This window comes from Lipotes vexillifer, unplaced genomic scaffold (assembly GCF_000442215.2).
Source record: "Lipotes vexillifer unplaced genomic scaffold, Lipotes_vexillifer_v1.1 scaffold232, whole genome shotgun sequence".
Lineage (NCBI taxonomy): Eukaryota > Metazoa > Chordata > Mammalia > Artiodactyla > Lipotidae > Lipotes > Lipotes vexillifer.
The window spans coordinates 3,437,723-3,462,330 of NW_006793997.1; the positions used below are offsets into that span (position 1 = coordinate 3,437,723).

At 45.4% G+C, this 24,608-nt stretch overlaps 1 protein-coding gene across 1 annotated transcript in view; it reads right to left on the reverse strand.

The window, feature by feature from the left end:
• The window catches only part of BMERB1 (bMERB domain containing 1), a 109,897-nt gene that overhangs the window by 36,471 nt on the left and 48,818 nt on the right, over nucleotides 1-24,608 (reverse strand). The window contains exon 2 of the mRNA XM_007466951.1: nucleotides 10,389-10,512. Coding sequence (XP_007467013.1) covers nucleotides 10,389-10,512 — 124 coding nt within the window. The remainder of the gene's footprint in view (nucleotides 1-10,388; nucleotides 10,513-24,608) is intronic.

Consider the following 24,608-nt stretch of genomic DNA (forward strand, 5'->3'; position numbering starts at 1 on the left):
AGGGAAAGGGATTCTGGGAAGTAGAGTTCTCAGTGTAGCTAAGTTTTCAATAGAACGTTCCAGCACAGACTAGAAAGAATAGAAATAAAGATAGGTTAGTAAAGGTGTAAGAAATTGGGGAAATGTTAATACCTTAATAGCTGGTACCCAAATTCCCCTTGGGGAGGAAATTTTGCTGCGAATCATAGCTTGACAAACACCTGGGGTAGTGTTCTCATGAACCCAAGCATCTTTTGGTGCCATGGCTTCTTGGAAGAAGGTGAAACAGCTCTGCAAGGACAGGGAGAGGAATTTGTCTTACTTGGAATGGAGGGAGCTGAGACAAAGGAGAAGAACAAGGAGGGTGGTGAGACTGGGCCAAGAAAAAGAACTGCCTTGCACAGGGTGGTGAAAAGGACCTTATCAGCCAGGAATGTCAAATGTGGATTTTTAAATTGTTTGCTGTGAAGAGCTCAGTGCAACCCCTTTCGTGATCCTTAGTTCTACAACTCCTCCAATGGGAGTAGCATAGGGCTTTGTTTTGTTTTGTTGTTATGGAAAGTGGTGAAGCATCTGCGTTTCATATCCACACAGATGGGGGTACAGGACCCAGGAAACCAAGCCTAGGGGCAGAGAGGAACCCGCTGGATATTCACAGACATCATCGCCATGGATTTTGGTTTTCTCCAGGCTGTGGCAACATGGATGGGAGATATTTCTCCAAGGGTCTGGAGAGTAGACACCCAGGGTATAAGAAGATGTGGCATCTTACTACAGTCCCAGTTCAGCGGGGCAGCTTGAGGACTGGAATGGGAATGTCATGGCCAAGTTCATTTTCTGCTTTTGGGGGCCCCAGTCTCCCTTGTTTGCTGCTCTTAAGGCAGTTGTGCTGTCCTTCCCACCGAAGTATGGCTTTCTCTGCTCACCCAGTTTTTGGTTTGCAAATCTCCCATCACCTAACTGGCCCAGTCTCTCTGTATCCCAGGAGAGAGACTCTGGTTGGCCCAAGCTAAGCCAATGTGGACCAGTGAGCTCTGGCCTGGAGGAGGGGGGCAGGGAGAGGCCGGAAACCCCCCCATGTGGGGCTGGTTCTCTAAGGAGGGGCAGTGGGCTGGGAGGCAACCACTGGCACTGCGTGAACACAGCAGAGTGGGGCTCTGGGGTCAGGCTGCAGAGCTAGAATCCCAACCCTGCTCAATCTTTAGCTGCGTGATCTTGGGCAAGCCTCTTAATTTCTGCAAAACTCAGTCTCCTCGTTTGTAAAATGTGGCTCGTATTATTAAAACCTGCCTCATCAGGTTGCTATGAAGATGAAACCAGGTGATCTACATAAAAAGTCTAGCATTGTGCCTGGCACATGTATGTGCTCAAGAGTCATTAGATAAATTAGTAATAATGACAACACTGAGAATTGACCATAGATAGCACCTCAGCACCTGCTACCCTACCCCACCACCCATCTGAAGCTTCCATCTCTCACTCTGGAGACATCCAGATTTTGTCTCTTCCCCTGGACTCCATTAGGGCAAGTCCTCATCTGTATTACTTATTGCATGTGCTTGTTGAATGAAGGAAGAAATAAATAAATGCTTGGATATCTCCAGGTATGGAAACCCATTACCTCCCAAGGTTCCAACTTGTAGAGCTCCAAATATGTGGAAAGGCCTCTTTCATGCTGGGATGGTAACTGGATTCACTGCAGCAGTTGTGGTTCTAGTTCCACAAAGAAGAAACCAACTCCTTCTTCCACATGACAGTCCTTCAGATGTTTCAAGACAAATTTCAGGTGCCCCTGAGTCACCTCCTCTCTGGTCTGTATTTACCTCCATGTCATGGAAGAGACCTTCACTCGCCCCTCCAACCTCCTCCCTTCTCCTGTACCTCCTCTTCAAAATAAGTAACCTACTACTAAAAACCAAGAACATGGTTCCAATGTCTGCTCTTACCAAGCATCTGTTAATTTTCAAACTCAATTTCTTCCTGAAGGAAAGGAAAGTAACATTTAATGAGCACTTATATTGTGGCAGGCACTATGGGGGCGGGCACTTAATAAACATGATCACTTTTACTCCTCAAAACCATCCTGGGAGATATTGGCTGCATCCCATTTGACAGATGAGGCAGCTGAGTCTCTGTAGAGGTTAAGGTATCTGTTCGAGATTGCACAGCCTACAAATGGCAGAGCTAGAATTCAAAGGTAGGTGTAATACAATCTGGAGAAAATTATAGGCCTCTCTTTTTATCAGAAAGCAACTCTGTCAAAGACCAGGACATTTAGTAATGAAAAAAACAGGCTGCCCTTCCTTTGGCAGAACCCAAACCAGGAATGTCTTGGATTGACCTAATCTCATTTGAAACCTCTGAGGAGTTTAGAGGACAAAAGGACCAAGAGTGGGCCAGAATTCCAGGAGCAAAGATCTGTGTAACTGATCACTCAGTGACTAGCAGCCAATTAAACAAAGTCAAAGATGTAAATCCGGATACTGTCTTAATGAGTGGCTGTGCTGTGTAGACCCAAAACACAATGGCAAATCTGTTAAGTTGTTTGTATTTTTCCCCCTCCCATTTCTCTTTGAGCAGCCTGTCCTGGAAATATAAAGAGAGGGCTGGTTCTTATTTGAAGAGAAATGAGGCCCAGGCAAGCATTGTCTGATTCTGGGCTAAGTGCAGAGCAAAGAACTGAGTCCTCAATTGAGATCAAGTGATATGGACAAGCACCTCCCAACCCCAGCTGCCACTCAAATCAGCAGTTTCCCAGAGACAAGCAAAGAGAGGGGAAAATCCTTAATTATCAGGGCACTGTGCATGCATTACTGAGCATGCTCTCTCTCTGTCTCATAAGATGCATTTTTTTCCCTTGGGAGATTTCAAAGAATGACGAAGACTCAGCATCAGATGAAGCGATGCAGGTTCTCCGTATAGTGTATGTTGTCTTTCCCTCCACTCGGCCTCGCCACGGCCATCCCTGTCACCGTCACTGCCACACTGGGAGTCCAGCTCTGCACTTAGCCCTTAACGTGATTGGCTGAATAATGTCCCTCCATATGCCCATCCTAATCCCTGGAACCTGTGAATATGTTACCCTATATGGCAAATGGGATTTTGCAGGTGTGATTCAAGTAAGGCTCTTGGGATGGGGAGATTATCTTGGGTTATACAGGTGGACTGATGCCAGCAGAGGCTGGACGATCCCACTCTGTGGTCTTTGAAGATGGAGGAAGGGACCGCCAGCAGGGAACATGAGAAACAAGGCTCTAGAAGCTGGAAAGGGCTCGGAAAAGTATCCTCCCCTGTAGCCTCCAGAAGGAGCTTAGCACTGCCGACACTTTGATGGCAGCCCAGTGAACCCCATTTCAGACTTCTGGTCTCCAGAACGACAAGAGAATAAGTGTGTGGGGTTTTTTGTTTGTTTTTTTTGGTTTTTGTTGGCCACGCCGCGCAGCTTACAGGGTTTTAATTCCCTGACCAGGGATTGAACCCGGGCCCTTGGCTGTGAAAGTGCAGAGCCCTAACTGCTGGACCACCAAGGAAGTCCCTGTATGTTAAGTCACCAACTTTGTCTAATTTGTTACAGCAGCCAGAGGAAACTCATACACTTCGTAAAGTGTCTACACTGCAAGCTGCTATGTCACACAACCACTCTGTAGGAATACTATGGACTGACCCACTTCAAATGAGTCAGGCACTAAAAAAAGAAGGGAAGTCAAGCTCTTGCTCATTTATTAGGTAAATAGTCATAGAGCACCTACTCACATTGGCCATGTGTTGGGTGCTAATGACATTGCTGAGAGTGAAAACAGCTCAGCCTGTGTCCTCATCAGGGCCAGTGTCGAGCAGAAGAGAGATGGGAAACACGTACTCACACTGATGAACATAGATTTATAAATGGAGGAAAGGCTTCTCCTTAGAAGACCCAAAGGATCTTGGTTATGGTGATAGGATGGGACACAGCCTGGGAGGTGCTGGGAAGGCTTCCCCTCGGAAGTGACCCTGGATCTGAGCCCTGGGGGGAGGGGGAGAGTTAACGAGGTGGGAGGGGGGCATCCAGGTAGAGGGAACGGCCCTGACAAAAAGGCTCCCTTGGAGGGGGAGGGACTGAAAGGAGGCCCATGGAAAGCAGGGGTGGGGGTTGCAGGGGGACAATGGATGAAGATGAAAAGGAGGGAGATGAGGTGGGAACAGACTGATATGAATGTTCTGGAATATGCCTCCTGACATTCATGTGTGGGAGTTTCTTCTGTGATGATGGAAATGTTCTACAAAAATGTATGCTTTCCAGTGGGATAGCCATTAGCCATAATTGACTAAAGAGCACCTGAAATGTGGCTAGGACTACTGAAGGACTGCATTTTAGGTTTTATTTAATTTTAATTAATTTAAATTGAAATAGTCACATGGGGCTAGTGCATACCCAACTATACAGAGCAGCTCTAGGGTATACCCAGGAGAGAGACTGTTGGATAGAGCTATATAGATATGTAGAGATAGATAGATAGGTAGATAGATAGATAGATAGATAGATAGATAGATAGATATAAACTTCTTATAAGGATTCACAGGATTATAGAGGCTAAGTCCCACGATCTATAGTCTCCAACCTGGAGACCCAGGAGAACCAATGGTGTAAGTTCCAATCCAAAAGCTAGCAAGCCCAAGACCCAAAAGGAGTTGATTTTTCAGTTCAAGTCCAAAGGCAGGAAAAGATCGATGCCCCAGCTCATGCAGTCAGGCAGGCAAAGTTCCCTCTTACTCAGCCTTTTGGTTCTATTCAGGTCTTCAACAGATTGGATGAGGTCCACCCACACTGGGGAGGGCAATCTGCTTTATTCAGTCTACTGATCCAAATGTTAATCTATTCCAGAAACACCCTCACAGACACACCCAAAATAATGTTTAAACAAATATCTGTGCACCCCATAGCTCAGTCAGGTTGACACATAAAAGTAACCATCATAAGAGTGTAATACAGTGATCCCTTTCCCAACTCACCAGGGCCCAGAGGAGATCCTTAGAGCCCAGAGCATGAAATCCTTTATGGTAAGACAGCCAGAGCTCCCTGAGAGAAGAATTTCCTTTCCTGAAGCTCATTCTGACTTCGAGAAGCAACTTGGAACAGCAGAAGCCCATCCACTGAGGGATAGTTTTTCTCCATTTGCTCAGCCCAGATCCCCAACCTCATACCTATTTCCCCAAACACTTAGAAATTCAGGGGGGTCCTTCCATTCAGAGGTCTCACCTGGGACATTCCCCATCCTCTCTAGCCTCCCCATCCCTTTCCTCTTCCCTCGAGGTCTCCTTCCTCCCTTTCTTCCCCAACTCCTCAAATTCTCATATATTTTGTCCAAGACAAATTGCTTTTTAGATCTTCTGCAATTAAAGACATTTCTTCCCACCTGATACGTACAGTGGCTCTGACAACGCTGACCTGTTCTTAGGAGATGGTATTTAAAACCCAGAGTGCATCCAAAGTGTCTCGAAACTGCCAAACGTGGTTGAGAAGTGTCAGGTTATATAAATGCACATGCTTCATTTCGCCCTTGGCTTGAAGCTTTTCCTAACAGGCTTCAGAATTATCAGCTCATTAAAGGGATAAAGAATGCAGGTGTATAAATTTCTTTTTTAAATAACAACAACAATAATAAAGTCAAGGCCCCAGAATAGAGTTGGACTTGATGGGTGAGAGCCACTCCCCAGCCTCTCGGGGAGAGCGGTGTTTTCTCGGTCTTCTCTGGAGATAATGAAGCAGCCCTGTTCCTCTCTTCTCCCTCAAAGCACGTTATTAACAGTTAAAGGAGGGAAGGGAATTTTGATGTGCTTATTACCTAGGAAGAGCCACCCACTTTCACGTGTCCTCTCTTTCCATCCCTTGCGACAACGCTGCCAGGGAAATATCAATGTCCCATTGTAAAGAGGGGAAAACTGAGGCTGGAACAGGGCAAAAGATTTTCTTTTTAAAAAAATATTTATTTATTTATTTGGCTGCACTGGATCTCAGTTGCAGCATGTGGGATCTAGTTCCCTGACCAGGGATCGAGCCCAGGGCCCCTGCACTGGGAGCACGGAGTTTTAACCACTGGACCGCCAGGGAAGTCCCTTAAAGAAACTTTTTTTTTTGGCCACGCGGCACGGCCTATGGAATTTTAGTTCCCTGACCGGGGATTGAACTGGGGCCCTCGGCAGTGAGACCCCGGAGTCCTAACCACTGGACCACCAGGGAATTCCCAACAGGGCAAAAGATTTGCTCCAGGGCCCAGAGTCGATAAGAAGTAGAACTGGGGTTCAAAACCAGCTGAGAGACCCTATAGCACCATGGCTGAGATCACGGACTCTGGACCCAGAATGCCAGGGTTATATCATCATCTGCTATTTCACAGACCCTGGGCAACCCGGGGCAAGTTACTTGACCTCTCTGTGCATTAGTTTCCTCATCTATAAAATGGGGAGGGAGGATGTTGTATGTCTAGTTGCAGTAAGGATTAAATGATCAATGCATGTAAAACACTTAGAACACTGTCCAGCATAGCAAGTATTTGAAAAGTTTACAAGTCATGTACTCTCTACCACCACACCCTAAACCTCTGCCAGGTTCTAGGGCACGACCGCTTCACCACACTTGGTCCTTCTTAATAAAATGATGTTACTTGGGTCCAAGCCCAGAGTCTGGAAATACTGGAACTCAAGGACTGTGCTCCTGAAATCTGTCCTTCACAAGCCCATCTCCCCTGCCAGCTGCAGCTCTGACTCATTAATTAGAAGCTGCCACTGCCCAGAGCAAGCTGAGAGACAGAGCCCACTGTCCCTTTATGACAATCCTGCAAGCGGGTGTAAAATGAAGATAACCCTCCCCCACCTCCGAAAATACTTAATTATCTGAAACCCAGATAAACAGCAGGACCAGCCTTGTAGAGAAGGTGCGGAAGGGCTGAGGCAGGCCAGCGGAGCTGCAGGAGGGGTTATGAAAAGCTAATGGTGTGAGTCAGTGCTGGAATTAAGGGTGAGAAAATGAGTCTGAGGTTGTTGACAGCCTCCGCAGGCCAGGATGGCGAGAGGCATGGAGATGGGGCAGCAGCGGGAGGGACTGTGAGGTAGGTGGCACGGAGGATCAAGGATGGAACAAAGGAGGCTTCAAGTTTTACCTCCTGGACATTTGCCGCCAATTAAAGCGGTGTTTTCGTGATACTAAGGGGTTTATTGACTCATCCAAATGAAGCTGTAAAATTGCCAGATTCAAGAGGGAAATCTCTAAACACCAGTTAGCGACTTGGAAACTAGGGGGACAAGCGAAGGGAGGACATTGAGAACAGACACATTGGGTGTGCGGTGGAGACACATGCCCACCGGGGTCACTCATAGCCCTTCTCTGAACCTGACCTTGTGAGCCTTAGGGAGAGCAGGTATGCTGGAGGCGCTCCTGCTTCATCCTTCCATTAGCAAGCATTTTTCATAGGTTACGTGATAATGTGTGCACAGGGCTTAGCCGAGGCCTAGATCTGTGCTAAGGGTTCTATAAATGTTGACTCTTGAGGTCCCTGAGAACCCTTAGAGGAATAAGGCACTACGTCAAATTCCCAGCAGGTGAACTTGAAAACCTTGACTAAGTTGGAGCTCATCATTTTAGGCTTCAAATAAATCACTTCTCTCCAGAGAACGGGTATGAAAAAGTCCAAAGCCTGACTCAATAGAAGGACTTCTGTTTCCACCCGACTCAATTCAAGATGGCGTGGAACAAGACCAAACCCAATGTGGGATTGTGGGATTGTGGGCATCCAACCAGGAGTTTGTCTTTGCATTCTAGAAGAGCAAAAGGCAAAGAGAAAAGGCAGCCTTCTGCCGGGAATAAATAACAGGCTAACTTAGGCTTCAGGGCTCTGCCTCTGAGACAGACACCTCAGGTTCAAGTCCCAATTCCACCCATACTATCTGTTGACCTTGAAAATGTTATTTCACCTAACTTCAGTTTCCTTATCCATAAAATAGAAGGAATAGAACCACTTCCTCAGGGGTCTTATGAGGATTCAAAAAGCTAAAATAAGTGAGCAAATGCATACAACACACATAGCACGTGTGCAGTGTAACAGTGCCTGTGGTAAACAGCAGTTTTTTTTTTTGTTTTTTGCTGTACGTGGGCCTCTCACTGTTGTGGCCTCTCCCGTTGCGGAGTGCAAGCTCAGCAGCCATGGCTCACGGGCCCAGCCGCTCTGCGGCATATGGGATCTTCCCGGACCGGGGCACGAACCCGTGTCCCCTGCATCGGCAGGCGGACTCTCAACCACTGTGCCACCAGGGAAGCCCCAACAGCAGTTCTTTTGAAGTCTGTCATGTGCCCAAGGTCACAGACAAGGATGCAAGAGAGCCAGGATGACCCTGAACCCACTCTTATGAGTTCACGCTGAGAGGAAGGCGGAACAAGCAGAAGCTGTGAGTCCCAGGGGAAAGGGCAAGAGAGAGGGGCCAAGAAAATGGAAACCCATGAAAGAATAATGCTGAACGTCGGGGGTGTTGGGACAGCAGCCTTTAAACCCATTCTCGAAAGAATCAACATCGCAGAAGACGGTAAAGTGAGAAGACACCCTCAGCCGTGCAATATGATCTGACTCATACAGTCTGCACGGGAGCTGAGGGTATTAACTTGATTACTTCCCAGCAGGTGTGACAAAACCAATCTCACCCTGGTTATTACAACTACAGTCATTGGGACTATTTCAGTCAAGGGCTGTCACATTCCCATCACTCCGAGCTTCCCCACCTGAGCCTGTAAATGCTTAGTACAGTCTGAAATTCTATTTCCCTCTTACCCTATTCCAATGGGTCTCGTGTGTGTGTGTGTGTGTGTGTGTGTGTGTGCGCGCGTGCGCGCACGTGCGTGTGAAGGGAAACTATTGGGGTCAGGATGGAGTGTGAAAGAACAATGTTTGCACATTCAACAAATACTAACTGGCCTAATAAGTGCCGGGCAGTGTTAAAGATGCTGGGAAAACCCAACAGTAAAGATGAGACGTAGGATCCCTGCCCTCAGGAGCTTATACTCTTTAAGGCATTATCTTGGCAGATATATTTAGAGCTTCCCTCCTTCCTTCATTCCTTCCCTCCCTCCCTCTTTCCAACCTTCCTTCACTTATTCACTCACTTAATAAAAACTCTGGAGTCAGACTGCATCCTACCTTGGCTACTTATTAGCTAATGCAACCTTGGGTAAATTTCTTAACCTCCAATCCCCTCTTCTCTAAAATGGAGGCAAGAATAGGACCCACCTGCACCATAAGCCCTACAGGGAGGTGAGGGCCTGGCTCTAAGAGCCAGGAAACTGAATTCAAGAATGGTCCACACACAGCCTGTTAGCCTGGGAGGCTACAGATCATCATCTGATGAGGTGTTTATCCAGGTCTGAGTGGGCCATGATCTCTACCCTGGCCATCCTGGAGTCCATCATGCATCTCTGATATTGACAAGGTGGTGTACCTCCAGGCAAGGCTACACACTCTAAAGGCGGGGCCTGGGGGGGAGCCCTCATTATCATCCACCTCTGTCTGCAGGCTGCTAGCAAGACTTCCGGGGGCCAAGAAGCCAGCCCCTCCCCTGAAGTATGTCACTGAGCCCCCAAAATATGTCCTGACTGCACTGACATCCTTCTGTATGTTTTAGATAATTTGATTTATTCAAGCGTCTACTGTTGATATTTGTCTCTAAGCAGTCGGACTCACAGGCAACACGGGGAAATTTAGTGAGGTCACAAGTCAAGAGCTTAGTGCAGTGCCTGGCCCAGGGCTAGAGCTTACGTGTTAGCTAATCTTGTCACTGAGCACTTGCTGTGCATGTGCCAGGTGCAGGGATAATACGTACACACACACACACACACACACACACACACACACACACACACACGATGCAAAGGTCAGTAAATGCGCAGTGACAGCCATCATCACAAAAGCAACCTTGGCCCTTCTGAGCACCCACAGGCTGAAGGGAGCTCTTCAGTCCTTTAAAGAACTCACATTCTCTGTCTCCCTTCCTTTTAAAACACGGGGAGTGTATTGTAAACACTAGTGATATGTTTTTAATGTTAGAAACAATGTGTAAGAAGCTTAATTATAGTTTTGGAACAAAATATAAGTTCTGTGCTCTTTGAGAATACAAAAAATAAAAATTGGAAGCATAAAAATAGAAAAAAGACAGGAAAGCAAGACCCAGGCACTAATTTAATCATCTTGTATAGGGCCATATATTGACTAATGGTTATATACTAAGAAATAGAGGAATAGATACCCACGTCTCTAGGTGGTTGTGAGAATGTATGTAATACCTTCATCCCGGTGCCTGGCACACAGCAATAAACAGTAAATGTCAGGTTCTCCAGTGTCCTCCCCCTCCACACCCCTTCCTTTTCTCCGCCACCTCCCCCAGGCACTCACATAAACCTGAGCTCAGACTCCCGCCGGACCAAGACTTCCCGGAGACGCTGGATTTTCACCATCTCCAGCTCGATCTCCTCTGGCCTCATGGTTGTCTCTGCCATGGAGATGATGTCTAGCTGATCTGTGCAGGAGACACAAAACGCAGGCATCAGGACCCCAAGGCTGCATGGGTTTTCAAGAATTCCCTTTGGACAGCCTCCTCTTTGCCCGAGCAACCTTCATACCCCAAGAAGGCACACAGATCTCTGCCAGTGCTGCAAGTGTGTATTTGTGAGCCAGCCCTTTGGAAACTGGAAAGCACGTTTCCATGGGAACCCTGTTACAAGGCAAGAGGAGGCTCAGGCGGGGTCACCAAAACTTCTTCAAGGTTATACATATGGCCCTGACAGCCCTGCCTGGTCCCGGCTTCTGAGCCTCTGGTCCCTTTGACCATGGCCTTTTCACCCTCTCCCAGTTGCCAAAGACTGACGCCAACTTTAGGCACAAAAAAGTTTATAATAATTATTTTAGCAATACCATTAATAATTATAGGAATACTAAGTAATGTAATAGTAACATGAAATAATATGGGTTTATTGTAGAAAATTCAGATAATACAGATAAGCAAAAGAGAACAAAGTAAAAAGTCACCTATAACCCCACTGCCCAGAGGGAACAACTATCCACATTTTGATGGACATTCTTCTGATCTTATATTTATAATTAGAGTTATATATATTGTCATATAAGTAAAACCATATATTAAAAAACTATATATATAACCATATATATATACCACATACACATAGCCATATATATTATCATATACATAGAAAGATACTATATATATGCCTGTATATAAATATATCTGCATGTATGTATGTATATATGCATGTATGTTAGTTCACTAGGGCTATCATAACAAAACAACAGAAGCTGAACGGCTTAAACTACAGACATTTATTTTCTCCCAGTTCTGGAGGCTGTAAGTCCCAGATCAAGGTCTGGCAGGGTCAGCTTCTGGTGAGAGCTCTCTTCATGGCTTGTAGACAGCCACCCTCTCACTGTACTCACATGGACTCTTTGTGTTCATGCAGAGAGAGAGCTCTCTGGTGTGTCTTCTTATAAGGACACTAATCCTATGGGATCAGGGCCCCACACTTAATGACCTCATTTAATCTCAGTTAGTTTCCCATCTCCAAATCAGCCACACTGGGGATTAGGACCCCAATATATGAATTCGTGGGGGACATAAACACTCAATCCATAATAGTACGTATGCATGCATATATATGTATATACATAGTTCCTCATATATTGCCGCTAACATCTTGGTGTACATTCTTCCAGTGCACACATATGGTAATTTATGTGATTATATATATTATATAGGTAGTGTGCATATACAGGGTAATATATATGGTTTTATACATGTGTTTTATACATATAATGTTATATATAAACACCTCTATACTTTTTTAAAGAGTGGAAAAACATACACAAAGATGTTAGTAGTTAGATGTTATATATTGGGCTTCCCTGGTGGCACAGTGGTTAAGAATCAGCCTGCCAATGCAGGGGACATGGGTTCAAGCCCTGGTCTGGGAAGATCCCACATGCTGAGGAGTAACTAAGCCCATGCACCACAACTACTGAGCCCGCGTGCCACAACTACTGAAGCCCACACACCTAGAGCCTGTGCTCCGCAACAAGAGAAGCCACCACAGTGAGAAGCTCGTGCACCGCAACAAAGAGTAGCCCCTGCTCGCTGCAACTAGAGAAAGCCCATGCACAGCAACAAAGACCCAACTCAGCCATAAATTAAAAAAAAAATAAGTTAAAAAAATAAAAAAGGACCAAGTTAAATTTAAAAAAATTAAAAAGATGCTATATATTTATACGTATGTTATACACACACATATACCATCATGGAGGTCTGGTCTTTGTAATATAAAGTTAGGATCTCACCATTTTATTACCTGCTCTTTTCACTTAATGACATTTCACGAGCGTTTCCACACGTCCTTGGATGCTCTTCCCCGGCAGCAGTGTGAAAGGCTGTATGGTGCCTATTTGTGGCTGTATCATGAATCACTTCACCAAATCCCAGACACTCAGGTTGTTTGCTGTTTCCCCCACTAGAAGAAGCAGCCCTGTTATGAGCATTCTCAGAGATCAATCTCCGCGTGCCTCTAAGAGGTGCCTTTAGGCCACATTTCCAGAGTGAATGGCTGGGTTTGGAAGGATACAGTAGTCTACTGCTCTTCATGGGTAGAGAAGGAGATGTAGGGAAGGAATGTTCTTGCTTTACTCCAAGGTCTACATCACATCACCTGCATCTGCTAACTTCTTCCACCCTGGGCTGTTGTGAGGATTGAATTAACCAAGGCATGTCACGCTTGATGAAGGTTACGATTACCTTTGTTATTACCCCACTGTGCCACACCATCTCTTTTAATCCTCACCACAGGCCAGAAGGACGAGGATGTTCTCTTTCTTAGTAAATAAGGAAAATAGCTCAAAGCTGGCAAGGGAAGGGGCTGAGCCCAGGTCTGCCTCTAAAACACATGCTCTTTGCCCCGTCATTGCTGCCCCTTCCTCACACGGGCATTCTGAGCCCGATACCCCCCTATCCATTCACATCTTAGGGTCGAAGGTGGTGTCTTACTTTTCTGTGGCCGCCGCAACAAATCACCACAAACTGGGTGGCTTAGGACAGCAGGAGTTCATTCTTTCACAGTTCTGGAGGCCAGAAACAGGTCTGTGTTTTCTCCAAAGGTTCTAGGGGAGGCTCCCTCCTTGCCTCTTCCAGATTCTGGTGGCTCCTGGCAATCCTTGGCTTGTGGCAGCATCACTCCAACCTCTGCCTCTGTTTTCACATAGCCTTCTTCCCCGTGGCTCTGTGTATCCTCCTCTGTCCTTTACTGTTTCATTGCACTTAGGGCCCACCCTAATTCAGTATGATCTCATTTCAATCTTTTTTTTTTTTTAAAGTTGTTGTTGTTGTTGTTGTTGTTTTTATAATACACAATGTATTTTATTTATTTATTTATTTATGGCTGTGTTGGGTCTTCGTTTCTGTGCGAGGGCTTTCTCTAGTTGTGGCAAGTGGGGGGGTCACTCTTCATCGCGTTGCGCGGGCCTCTCACTATCGCGGCCTCTGTCGTTGCGGAGCACAGGCTCCAGACGCGCAGGCTCAGTAATTGTGGCTCACGGGCCCAGTCGCTCCATGGCACGCGGGATCTTCCCAGACCAGGGCTCGAACCCGTGTCCCCTGCATCGGCAGGCGGACTCCCAACCACTGCGCCACCAGGGAAGCCCCTCATTTCAATCTTTATCTTAATTCTCCCTGCAAAGACCTTATTTCCAAATAAGGTCACATTCTGAGGTTCTGGGTGGATATGACTTTTGGGAGGACACTATTTAATCCACTACAGTGATGAATGGTCACAAGCGTACAAGCTCCCTGACAGCGATGTCACTGTCTCCAAGAGATTTAGTCACTGTGCATGGAGCACAGCCATGGCTGGAAGCAGCAAGAGTCCCTGGAAGCAGCTGGGGGTGGTGGGGATGAGTGGGATGTGGTGGGCGGGGGCAGTGGGACATGGTGAAAACCAGCTGGGGGTCAGAGTTAGAGATCCTTGGTCTGAGGCCAATCACCAGCTGCATGACCTTGAATGAGCCCTTTTACCTCTTAGCATCACATTCTTCCTTTGCAAAATGGGATTCAATAGCTATCATGTGCTACACTGTGCTGAAGGCTTTATATGTAACATCTCATTTAATCCCTATGTTATAGAAGATGTAGCTGAGGCTTAGAGAAGCAAAGTGACTTGGCCAACATCACAAAACCAGAATGTTGCAGAGGCAGAATTCAAATCTAGCCTCTCTCTCCCTCTCCCTCTCTCTCTCTCTCTCTCCCCTAAACTGCCTGCCTTAACTACATAATACAGCCTCAGGTGAGGGTTAAATGCATTTATGGATGTGAATGCCATCCCCAGAGATATAAGTATCCTTATTTCTCTCACATCATGGTTTAGATGGGCAACCTGATTTCAGTGGGACACATGCTGAAAATGGCAACATACCCTGGGGCAGAGCGTGGGACAGAGAGAATTAATCACACCCCATGGATTGGCATTTTACCTCCATCCTTGGGGGAGGATGGAGGCAGTGGCACTGCCAGGCTCCAGGTGCTGAGATGAACATTTAGCTTTGACTTGGGGCAGAGGATGGAGCTGATACCTCTGTTGAAAAGTCTTGCTCATGGATGCTTTCCTTCCCCTGGAGAAAAGAGCAAAGCCTAGCCCTCAAATCAGATATGGAACACGTTAGAATTCTTTCTCTTAGTCACTGCTCTGTGCCAGGCACTGTGCTAGGCTCATTACAAGCCTTATCTCATTTAATCTTCAAAACACCCCAGCCTAGGAGTTAGCCAGCTACAGCCATGGGCCAAAGCCAGCCCCTCCCTGATTTTGTAGATAAAGTTTTATTGGAACATTGGCCACGCTCGTTCATTTGTGTATTATTTATCGGTGCTTTTGAACTACGACAGCAGAATGAGTAGCTGTAACAGAGAATGGCCCACAAAACATCAAATATTTACTATCTGGCCCTTTATCGAAAAAATTTGCCAACCCCTGCACCCCTATGCTAGATGATAGATGCTATCATTTCCCCAGTTTAAAGGTTAAAAAACCAAACAAACAAAAAAAACAGGTTTAGCCAGTAATGATAATAGCTAACATTTATTGAGCATTTATCACATGCCAGGATCAAATCACCTTATTTAATTCCCCAAACAGTCCTGGGTGGTAAATACTGTTAGCATCCATTTCACAGATGAGCAGATTGAGGCTCAGGAAAAGGAGCAAGTGATGGGGCCAAGATTTAAAACCAGCTCTGTCCTACTCCAAAGCCCTTGTCATCAATTTTTTTCATTTAAGAACTACCTCCCCACTTAAGAAGTACCATCATCACCTTAGCAATAGAGAAAACTGAGTCTATTTTATTGCATTAGGTACATAGAGAGTAGCTGTTTTTAAGAGTTTGCAGGTACGGTGATTATCTGGGGAGCTCTACCCCCAGGGATTAGGATACACCTGGGTTGAGGGGCGGGGGTCATGTCCAAGGACCTTCATACAGGAGGTCTTCAGACCAGACTCTGAGAAATGCTGGTACAGGATGCGAGTAAGTGAATATCATGCATGGTCAGTTTCTTTTCAGTCTGAACTTGTGTAATAGAACTAGCATGATGGAAACCTTGACAACATTCTCCAGCTAGAAGGCAGGCATCCAACAGCTGCCAATGAAGGTGTCCACAAGGAGGACAAATCCTGGAAGGAGACAGACAAGTGTTTCAGGCTGACTAGAGAAGACAGTTGTAACAAGGCTCTAAGAGAGAGCAAAGCATGGCTGTGTAGAGAGAACGAAGCACAAAGGCACAGAAGTCCCCAGGGCTCCAACTGCCATTGCTGTCAGTCAGCTTCCAGCAGCTGAGTCACTTCTGGGGGATGAGGCAGCTAAATCCATCTTTTTTATCCCCAAATGCCACACCAGGGAGATTCATGCCTCATGAGCACAGCAGCACCAGCAAACAAGAGCTGAGCACCGGACATGACTGGGATGTGCCAGCAGGTTTAATCATTTATCTTGAAAATTTAAAGCTACCCGGGGACAGGGCGGAGGCGGTGGGGTTGGCAAATGAGGGCTGACAATCTCCTAGAAACTCGTAATTCAAATACAGGCGAGAAGGAAAATTTCTGGGGACCAAAGAGAAGTCTTCCCTGGTTCATCTTTTCCAGCCATGGGTCACAGTAGGAAGTTAAGCCCAGGGTCCCCTGGACAATGCCCACTTTTGCTTCTGCTTCCTAATTTCATACACCCAGAGCTCTCTCCTATTAAGCATTACTAGAAGTCCAGCACTAACTCATCATGCTCCTAAATACCTTGGCAGGTAGGTACACTCATTATCACCCTCTCTTTACAGGTTAATAAGATGAGGCTCAGAGAGAACATAACTGATTGGCCAAAGTCACTCAACCAGTGAGTGGCACAGACCCAGGTCTGTCTGATTCCAAAGTCCAGGCTGTAGGACAAAGGGCTACAGAATAGTGTTTCCAAAACCTCAATTACTATACAGAATTTACCACAATCATGTACTATCTGTTAGGGACTGAATGCTTGTGGCTCCCCCACCCCACCCCGCCTCCCAAAGTCATATGTTGAAATCCTAACTCTTAATGTGATAGTATTTGGAGGTGGAGCATTTGAGAGGTAATTAGGGTTAGGGGAGGTCATGAGGGTGGGGTTCCATAATGGGATTAGTGCCATTATAAGAAGAGACACCAGAGCTTGCTTCCTCTCTCTCTGCTCTCCACCATGTGAGGACACAAGAAGACAGCTGTCTACAAACCAGGAAGAGGGTCCTCACCAAACACCAGATCTGCCAGTGCCTTGATCTTGGACTTCCCAGCCTTCAGAATTGTGAGAAATAACTGTTATTAAGCCACCCAGTCTATGGTATTTTGTTACAGAAGCGTGAGCTAAACACTAACTATACCATCAGGTACTCGATATTTCTTTATGTTGACTTTTTTTCACTCACATAAACTCCTTAAAGGAAATTTCATTATCACATCCATAAATAATAGGTCACCATCACTTAGCATAATTAGAAAATAGCCATAACCGTAAGTCCAATGGAAACAAAGTGGTGTTATCAAATTCTGGCTAAATATTGTAGTCTGCTCAAGGCTCAGATTGAAGGCCTAATTTTTCTTTCTTAACCAAGTAGATTAGCAAGTACTAAAAGTTAAGAAGTACTGGAGAGGTGTTAAAGACAAACCACCAAACTGAGGCTTTCTTCTTTGGTAATCATAAAGATCGAAAATTGGAAAAAAGAGAGCGTAGGAGAGACTGTGGGCTCAGTTCCAGATCACTGCAATAAAGTAAGTATCTCAACAAAGCGAGTCACACAAATTTTTTGGTTTCCCAGTGCATATAAGAGTTAGGTTTGCACTTTAATGTAGTCTATTAAGTGTGCGATAATTATGTCTAAAAAAACACACAACAATGTACATACCTTAATTTAAAAACACTTGATTGCTAAAAAATGCTAACCATCATCAGAGCCTTCACTGAGTCATAATCTTTTTGCTGGTGGAGGTTTTGAAATGTGAGAATTACCAAAACGTGACACTGAGACGCAAAGTGAGCAAATGCTGTTGGAAAGGTGGCATGATAGACTTGACACAGAGTTGCCATAAATCTTCAATTTGTAAAAAACACAATATCTGGGGACTTCCCTGGCCGTTCAGTGGTTAAGACTCCACGCTCCCACTGCAGGGGGCGTGGGTTCAATCCCTGGTCGGGAACTAAGATCCTGCATGCCACGCAGTGCAGCCAAAAAACAAACAAAAACACACAATATCTGGGAAGTGCAATAAAATGAGGTATGCCTGTAATTTTCCTGCAACCTAATTCAATGTGGTTTGATGCTACAGCATCTGGGCATCTCCCACCTCCTGGGAAAGCTGTTGTAAAACTGAATTCCAGCCCTTTGGGTTGGGAGAGTCTTAGAGGTCCTTAGGGCAGCCTCATCTCCGTGCCTGACAGGATGTGGAATGACACAACAGGATTTGGTTCTGATGGTCCCTTGACAAGCAGCAGTGGGCCCAAACTCTTCAGTTCTCATTGGAAATCAAATGAGAACTGAGGGCAGAAGGAAAATTTGCAATCACGTGTCAAGTTTTTCACCCAAAGATGAATCAGCCATTTCAAGTCATTATTTCATCCCACCTTGTATGACAGAGGCAATTTAATGAAGGTGAACCTATTCATTTCAATCCTACAAACACTTATTAGGCATCCAGCATCCTCAGAACATCCTCAGAAGGACACATGAGAGAAGGGCCACAGTGGCTGTCCCTGGAGGATGTGGGAGACTGGGGGTCAATGTTGGAGGACAATCATCTTCCACCTAACACACCATTTTCTATTGTTTGAATTTTTAAGTAAGCTTTTTATTTTGGAATAATTTTCGATTTATAGAAAAGCTGCAAAGCCAACGCCACAGAGAATTCCCATCTACGCTTCCCCTAGCACCCATCACTGTTAACATCACTGAGACACTGACATTGGTGATTTACTGTTAGCTATGTTGTTTGAAATCTTACCATGGCAGGTGTTACCTATTCAAAACAGATTTAAAATAAAGAAAACTGTGTTGGGTACAGATGCTCTGGGAGCCATGTGAGCCCTCAGAGATGGCATGTGAAGGGGCCGGTTAAGGGCATGGACTTTCAGGTCTCAGGGCCACCTCTCAGGCTGACTACGGTCCCATCAATTGTTGACTCTGGGCCTCAGTTGCTTCATCTGCAACATGGGGACAATCATACACATCTTTTAGTGAATTTGCATAAATGCCAGGCATATAGAAAGTTCTCTGTAATATTTGCTCTTATTATCCATTTAATAAATATGTATTGGAAACCTGCTTCGTGCCAGATCCTGTTCTAAGCAATGGGGATGGAACAAAACAGACAAAACCCTTGCCCTCATCAAGCTGACCTTGTAGGAAAGGGCTTACATGTTGGGGAGAAAAGTCATTAGCTCACTAACAGCTTACCCCTGTTAGTAGGTTTGGATAGACTCTGGTTCAAGTCCTGGCTCTACCAGTAATTGTGTGATCTGGACACATTACTGATTCTTCCCAAGTCTCAGTTTCCTCTTCTGTAAAATGGGACAGTAACTCCTACCTCATGGAGTTGCTGCTATGGAGATGAAGTGAGAAACCATGTCAAGTGCTTGGTGCAGTGCCTGGGTGTGATAAAGGGTGGTCAGTATCACCTGTCCTTTCCCTGGAAGAGTCAGACTAACGTAGGGGAGGAGACAAAGTCAGGATCATCAGATGTGGAGAAGGATGGCCTTCCAGTCATTTAGACCCATGCCTGCTCCGAACAGAGGGTCCAAGAGTGGCCCCACCAGCCCTCTGTCAAGGGGCCAGGCCCTTAGCTCTCATCACCCTGGGTACCCACAGGCACGTCTTCCTGGTATCGAACCCACAGAGAATCTGAAACACTGGGGAAATAATATCTGAGCCCCACTACTGGGAATGGGTATCCTGATGCATTTCAAAGGCTCCTGGGGATACCCCAGGCTTTTATTGTCATAAATCATTCATGTAGGAAAGAAGCCCATTTCAACCCCCAAACATCCTATTATGGGATGTATCAAGCATCTCGCCTTCTCGCTATAAAGTGAATCTAATGGGAAACAGCCGGTTGCTTTTAGTGAGTCACCATTTCCCAAGAAGCTAAAGTAACTGCTTTTAATTCAGATGCTCCGTGCCCTCCTTCTCTGCTTTGTGAATAAGGATCCCTCCGGGTCCTGCGAGTTATCATACCTCCCGCGGCACAGAGCCTTCCCATCTGGGATGTCTCCTTGTAATCACAATCACCTCCCAAGGAAGGTTTTGAGGAAACTGACTTGTCTTCAAATCGTGGCCATGGTTATTATTCTCTAATGGGACTTTGGGCATGTTTTTTTAGCGTCTCCGAGTTTCTATTTTCTCAAGTTTCTATTTTCTCTGCCACATCGGCCTTGTCCAAGGTCACAAAAGTAATGAGGGAGAAGGCCCAGTCAGCAGTGGGGTTAAGAAACAGGCACTGGAGTCAAGCTGACTTGGGTGTACATCCTGGCTCTGCCTCCTTCTAACTGCTGCCCTTGGGCAAATGACTTCACCTCTCTAAGCCTCAGTTTCCTTATCTGTAAATTGGGAATAATGATGTAGAATGTGAGAACATCTGAGGACTCATTCTGAAAGCTCAGGAACCAAAGGGAAAGCAAGAGTTTCACCTCCCCTCTACTTGGCAGCCTCTCAGCACTTTGTTGGGACTTGAGTTTCTTACCCTCAGCACTACTGACATTTGGGGCTGGATTAGTCTTAGCTGGGGGACTGGCCTGTGCATTGTAGGATGTTTAGCAGCATCCCTGGCCTCCACCCACTAGAAGCCAGCAGCATCCTCCCACCCACCCAAAGTGTCTTCAAACATTTGTGAATATTGCCATAGGGCACAAACTCATCCTCCCTTGAAAACCAGTGATGTAGATCCACTTTTTCTTTTTTTTTTCAATTTTTTAAAATTGAAGTATAGTTGGTTTACAATGTTGTACAATCTCTGCTGTACAGCAAGGTGAGTCAGTTATACACATATAGACATTATTCTTTTCCATTATGGTTTATCACAGGATATTGAATATAGTTCCCTGTACTATACACTAGGACCCTGTTGTTTATGCATTTTACATGTAATAGTCTGCATCTGCCAACCCCAAACTCCCAGTCCATCCCTCTCCCTTCCCCCGTCCCCCTTGGCAACCACCAGTCTGTTCTCTATTAGACCCACATTTTCAACAGTGCTTTTGGGAGCACGGACATGAGACCCACATGAGCATGGCTAAAAAATCCATCTCTCTGGGCTTCTCCAGGGTCTACTGAATCAGAATCCCCCAAGAGGGGACCCCACAATCTGTACTTAAGGCGATTCTTCATTCATTTCTTTGTGCCTCAGTTTCCTGAAATGGGGAGAGAGTGATGGAATCCACCACAAAGGCTCATTATGAAGATTAACTGAGGGGATCCGTAGAGCCCTTGGCGCGGTGTCCTCAATACACGTTAGCTCTTTTCATCCCAGAAGCACTGGTCTGGACAGAGAGGAACATGGAGGACTCCAGAATTGGGGGAAGAACAGGAAAACCATGGACAGGAGGGTGACACCCTGGTAATGACCACTCTACTAAAATGCCAGCTGAGAACTGTGACTAGTAATGAGGTGACACAAGGGGGACCATGATAGCCACACAGGGGCTTTCCTCTCTGCAGATAATCACTGCTCACATTGACTTCATGCTTAAACTGCCTCCCCAGGTAAAACAAAGTGGACAACTGTTAATAAAAGGCAAGAAAAAAAAAAAAAAGGCAAGAGGCGAAAAAGAAAAAAATATCCGTCTGTGTATTAGTTGTCTATGGCTGCCATGACAAATGATCACTAATTTATTGGCTTAAAAGAATACAAATGTATTATTTTATAGTTCTGGAGTCAGAGGTTTGACATGGGTCTCACTGGGCAATAAACAAGGTGTCAGCAGGACTGTTGCTCTAGGGAAGAATTTGTTTCTTCTCTTTTCTTTTTTTTTTTTTTTTTTTTTTTTTTTTTTTTTTTACTTTTTGGCTGCATTGCACGGCATATGGGATTTTAGTTCCCCAACCAGGGATCAAACCCACACCCCCTGCAGTGGAAGCACAGAGTCTTAACCACTGGACCACCAGGGAAGTCCCAGAATCTGTTTCCGTGCCTTTTTTAGCTTCTAGTGGTCGCCTACACTCCTTGGCCTAGAGCCACTTCCTCCATTTTCAAAGCTAGCCATGACAGGTTGAGTCCTTTTATGGTGCATCTCTCTGACTCTTCTTTGCCCTTCACAACTCTCTCTGACCCAGTCAAGAAAGCCTCTCTCATTTTAAGGGCTCATGTGATTAGATTGGGTCCACTCGAGAAATCCCTTATAATCTTCTCATCTCAAAGTCTGTACCTTACTTCCATCTGCAACAATAATTCCTGTTTGCTGTATGAGGTAACATATTCATAGGTTCTGAGGATTAGGGTGTAAGCATCTTTTGGGGACCTTTATTCAGTAAATCACAGTGTATACAGTAGAGGAGACCAAATGAACCTACTGCGGAGGGTCCCAGGATGGGGTCATTAACATCCTCGTGGGCAAAATCTGTGTTCTGTAGAAAGGGACCTAGATTTAGTGAAGGAGGTGAGGCAACCAAGCAGTAAGACTGCCCTCCTGCTCACTAGGTATCATCCACCCGACCCAGCTCAGTGCCAACAGCCATGGCACAACACCCTTAGCTGACAGCATGACTCAAGTTAAAATGTTGGCTCTGCTCCTTACTGGCTTGTGCCCTCGGACAAGTTACTTACATTCTCTGAGTTTTTGCTTTTTCATTTGTAAAGTGTGTCTAATAACCCTAGTTTGCAGTATTTGTTCATTCCATAGTAACTATCTGCAAGGCGGGTAAGCTGGTTATGTGACCTTTCCCACTGTCAAGGTCCATCATCTGTTAAGTGGGGATAATAATAAAGGTTACTCATTGGCTGTGGTGAGGGTTGAATGACAGGTTGTGTGTAAGGCTCTTAATGTGGTACCTGGTACATCATAAGGACAGTGAGGTCTTGGTGAGTGTCAATTATCACAACTACTATCACCGTCATCAGCAGTAGCACCCTCCTCATCGTCATTACCATCATCATCACATCATCATCATCTTCTGCATCATTATCATCATCATCACTACCATCACCATCACCACCATCACCAGCAGCAGCAGCAGCATCACCACCATCACCATCAGCAGCATCAGTATCACCACCATCACCATCAGCAGCAGCAGCATCACCACCAACATCAAAAGAGAAATCAGACAACCTTAGGCCGACACCACAGCTGGAGCTGGGGGTGGGGAAGGACAGAGGAGATCAGCCCCAGGAGCCCCTGCCCCAACTTTACCTCCCTCCCCAGAACTCCCTTCACTGGGAATACCCTACCTCTTACACCATCCCATTCCATGCCTTTTAAGGAGAATGAGAAGCACTAAAAAGCTGTGTGTCCCACCTGCATCATCCACAAAACTAGTCTTAGGTGTGGAGGGAAGGGGGAGGGAGATCATATTAAGGTAGTGGAAAGCAATTCTTTTTTTTTAAACGACTATTCTAGAATATTACCCTTCAAGGAATCACCTCAGAATGCCCTATGCTTCTAATAATACCAACATTCCTCAAGCCTTTTAAAACTGTTTTTAGACTCCAATATGGTGATTAAATCCTTCCTGGAATAAGGAGAGGTATTAATAAACAAACTCTTCTTTGATCATTGCTTTCAAATCAGTTTATGAGCCATTCCAGAAAAGCAGTTTAACACATTTATATTCACTTTTTTATATTCACGTGATTTGATTACCCACTTTATTTGGCTCAGAATGACCTTTCCAAACCTCAAACTCCCTCTCCAAGGTAAAGGTTTATCACCATTGAGGATGTTCACAAGACTTCAACACAGATTGGGACTGCAGTTCCCAAGGGAGGTTTCCAGAAAGGTTTTCATTTGAATAATGTGTGTGTTACCTCTGGAGTGGGGCTTTGAAGGAAATGACACATGAGTTCTGACCGTTTATCTAACAATCTGTAATGTCATTTTTTCATTATTCAGCGTCCTCACCCCAACACGTCTAAGTGACCTTCAATGAGTCATCAAATCACTGTGTTGTACTTCTCCAACCCCAAGCAGAAGGGCTCAGATTGGTTTCTGAGGTCCTCAAAGACCCTACAAGAGAATATTCTCCCTAATTCAGAGGGAGTTGGTAAGACTGTCGAATTAAAACCATGGAAATCGATAACCCTATAATAACAATAAGGTAATTGTCCAATTAAAATTGCATAGACAACTGTTTTTTGGTACTTCTGCAGGTTCATCCTATTATTCAAGGTTCATTTCTTTAAAAATGTCCTCCAGCCCTGCAATCTCAGAAAGACCTCATGAATATAGACAATTATGAATCTATCCTGAGCTGTGATTCATGCATCTTTTACTAAGACACCCTAACACTTCCAATTTACAAACCAATTCAGAAGTAAGCAGAGGGCCCAGGTCACGCAAGGATGGGTAGAGAACCAGATGGTACTGCTTAAAAGCCTGCTTGGTGGGGCTAAGATGATTAGAATCTAGGGGAAAATAAATTGGGACTGTCTAAAGTAATATTTCAGTTTTTAAAAATTGCTTAGCCTGGAAATCATGTGGCTCATTTCATCCCTCACTGGCTAGAAACTTAACTGGAGAGATAAACTGCTTGGAGAACATTATTTTATTTCAGAAAGTTCAAGACCGAGGAATAGCCTGGGATAAATCCTTATCTGAGCTGGGGTGGTTTGGGTGTGATTCGGGATGTTTGAGGGTCAGAGAAAACCAGCCAGGGAAGTCTGTGCCTGGGCTGTGTGCAAACATGAGTGGGCCAAGTTCAATGTTCACCAACACGGGCTGCAAGCTGGGAAGCTAGAGGGAGAGTTGGATCATGGCAGAAGAAGAAAGGATGCAAATGTAGAAACAGACTTGCTGGATTGAAAGTCCAGCATGAGAAATAAGATAAGCCCCTAAACAGAAAGAAAGCAAGAGCGT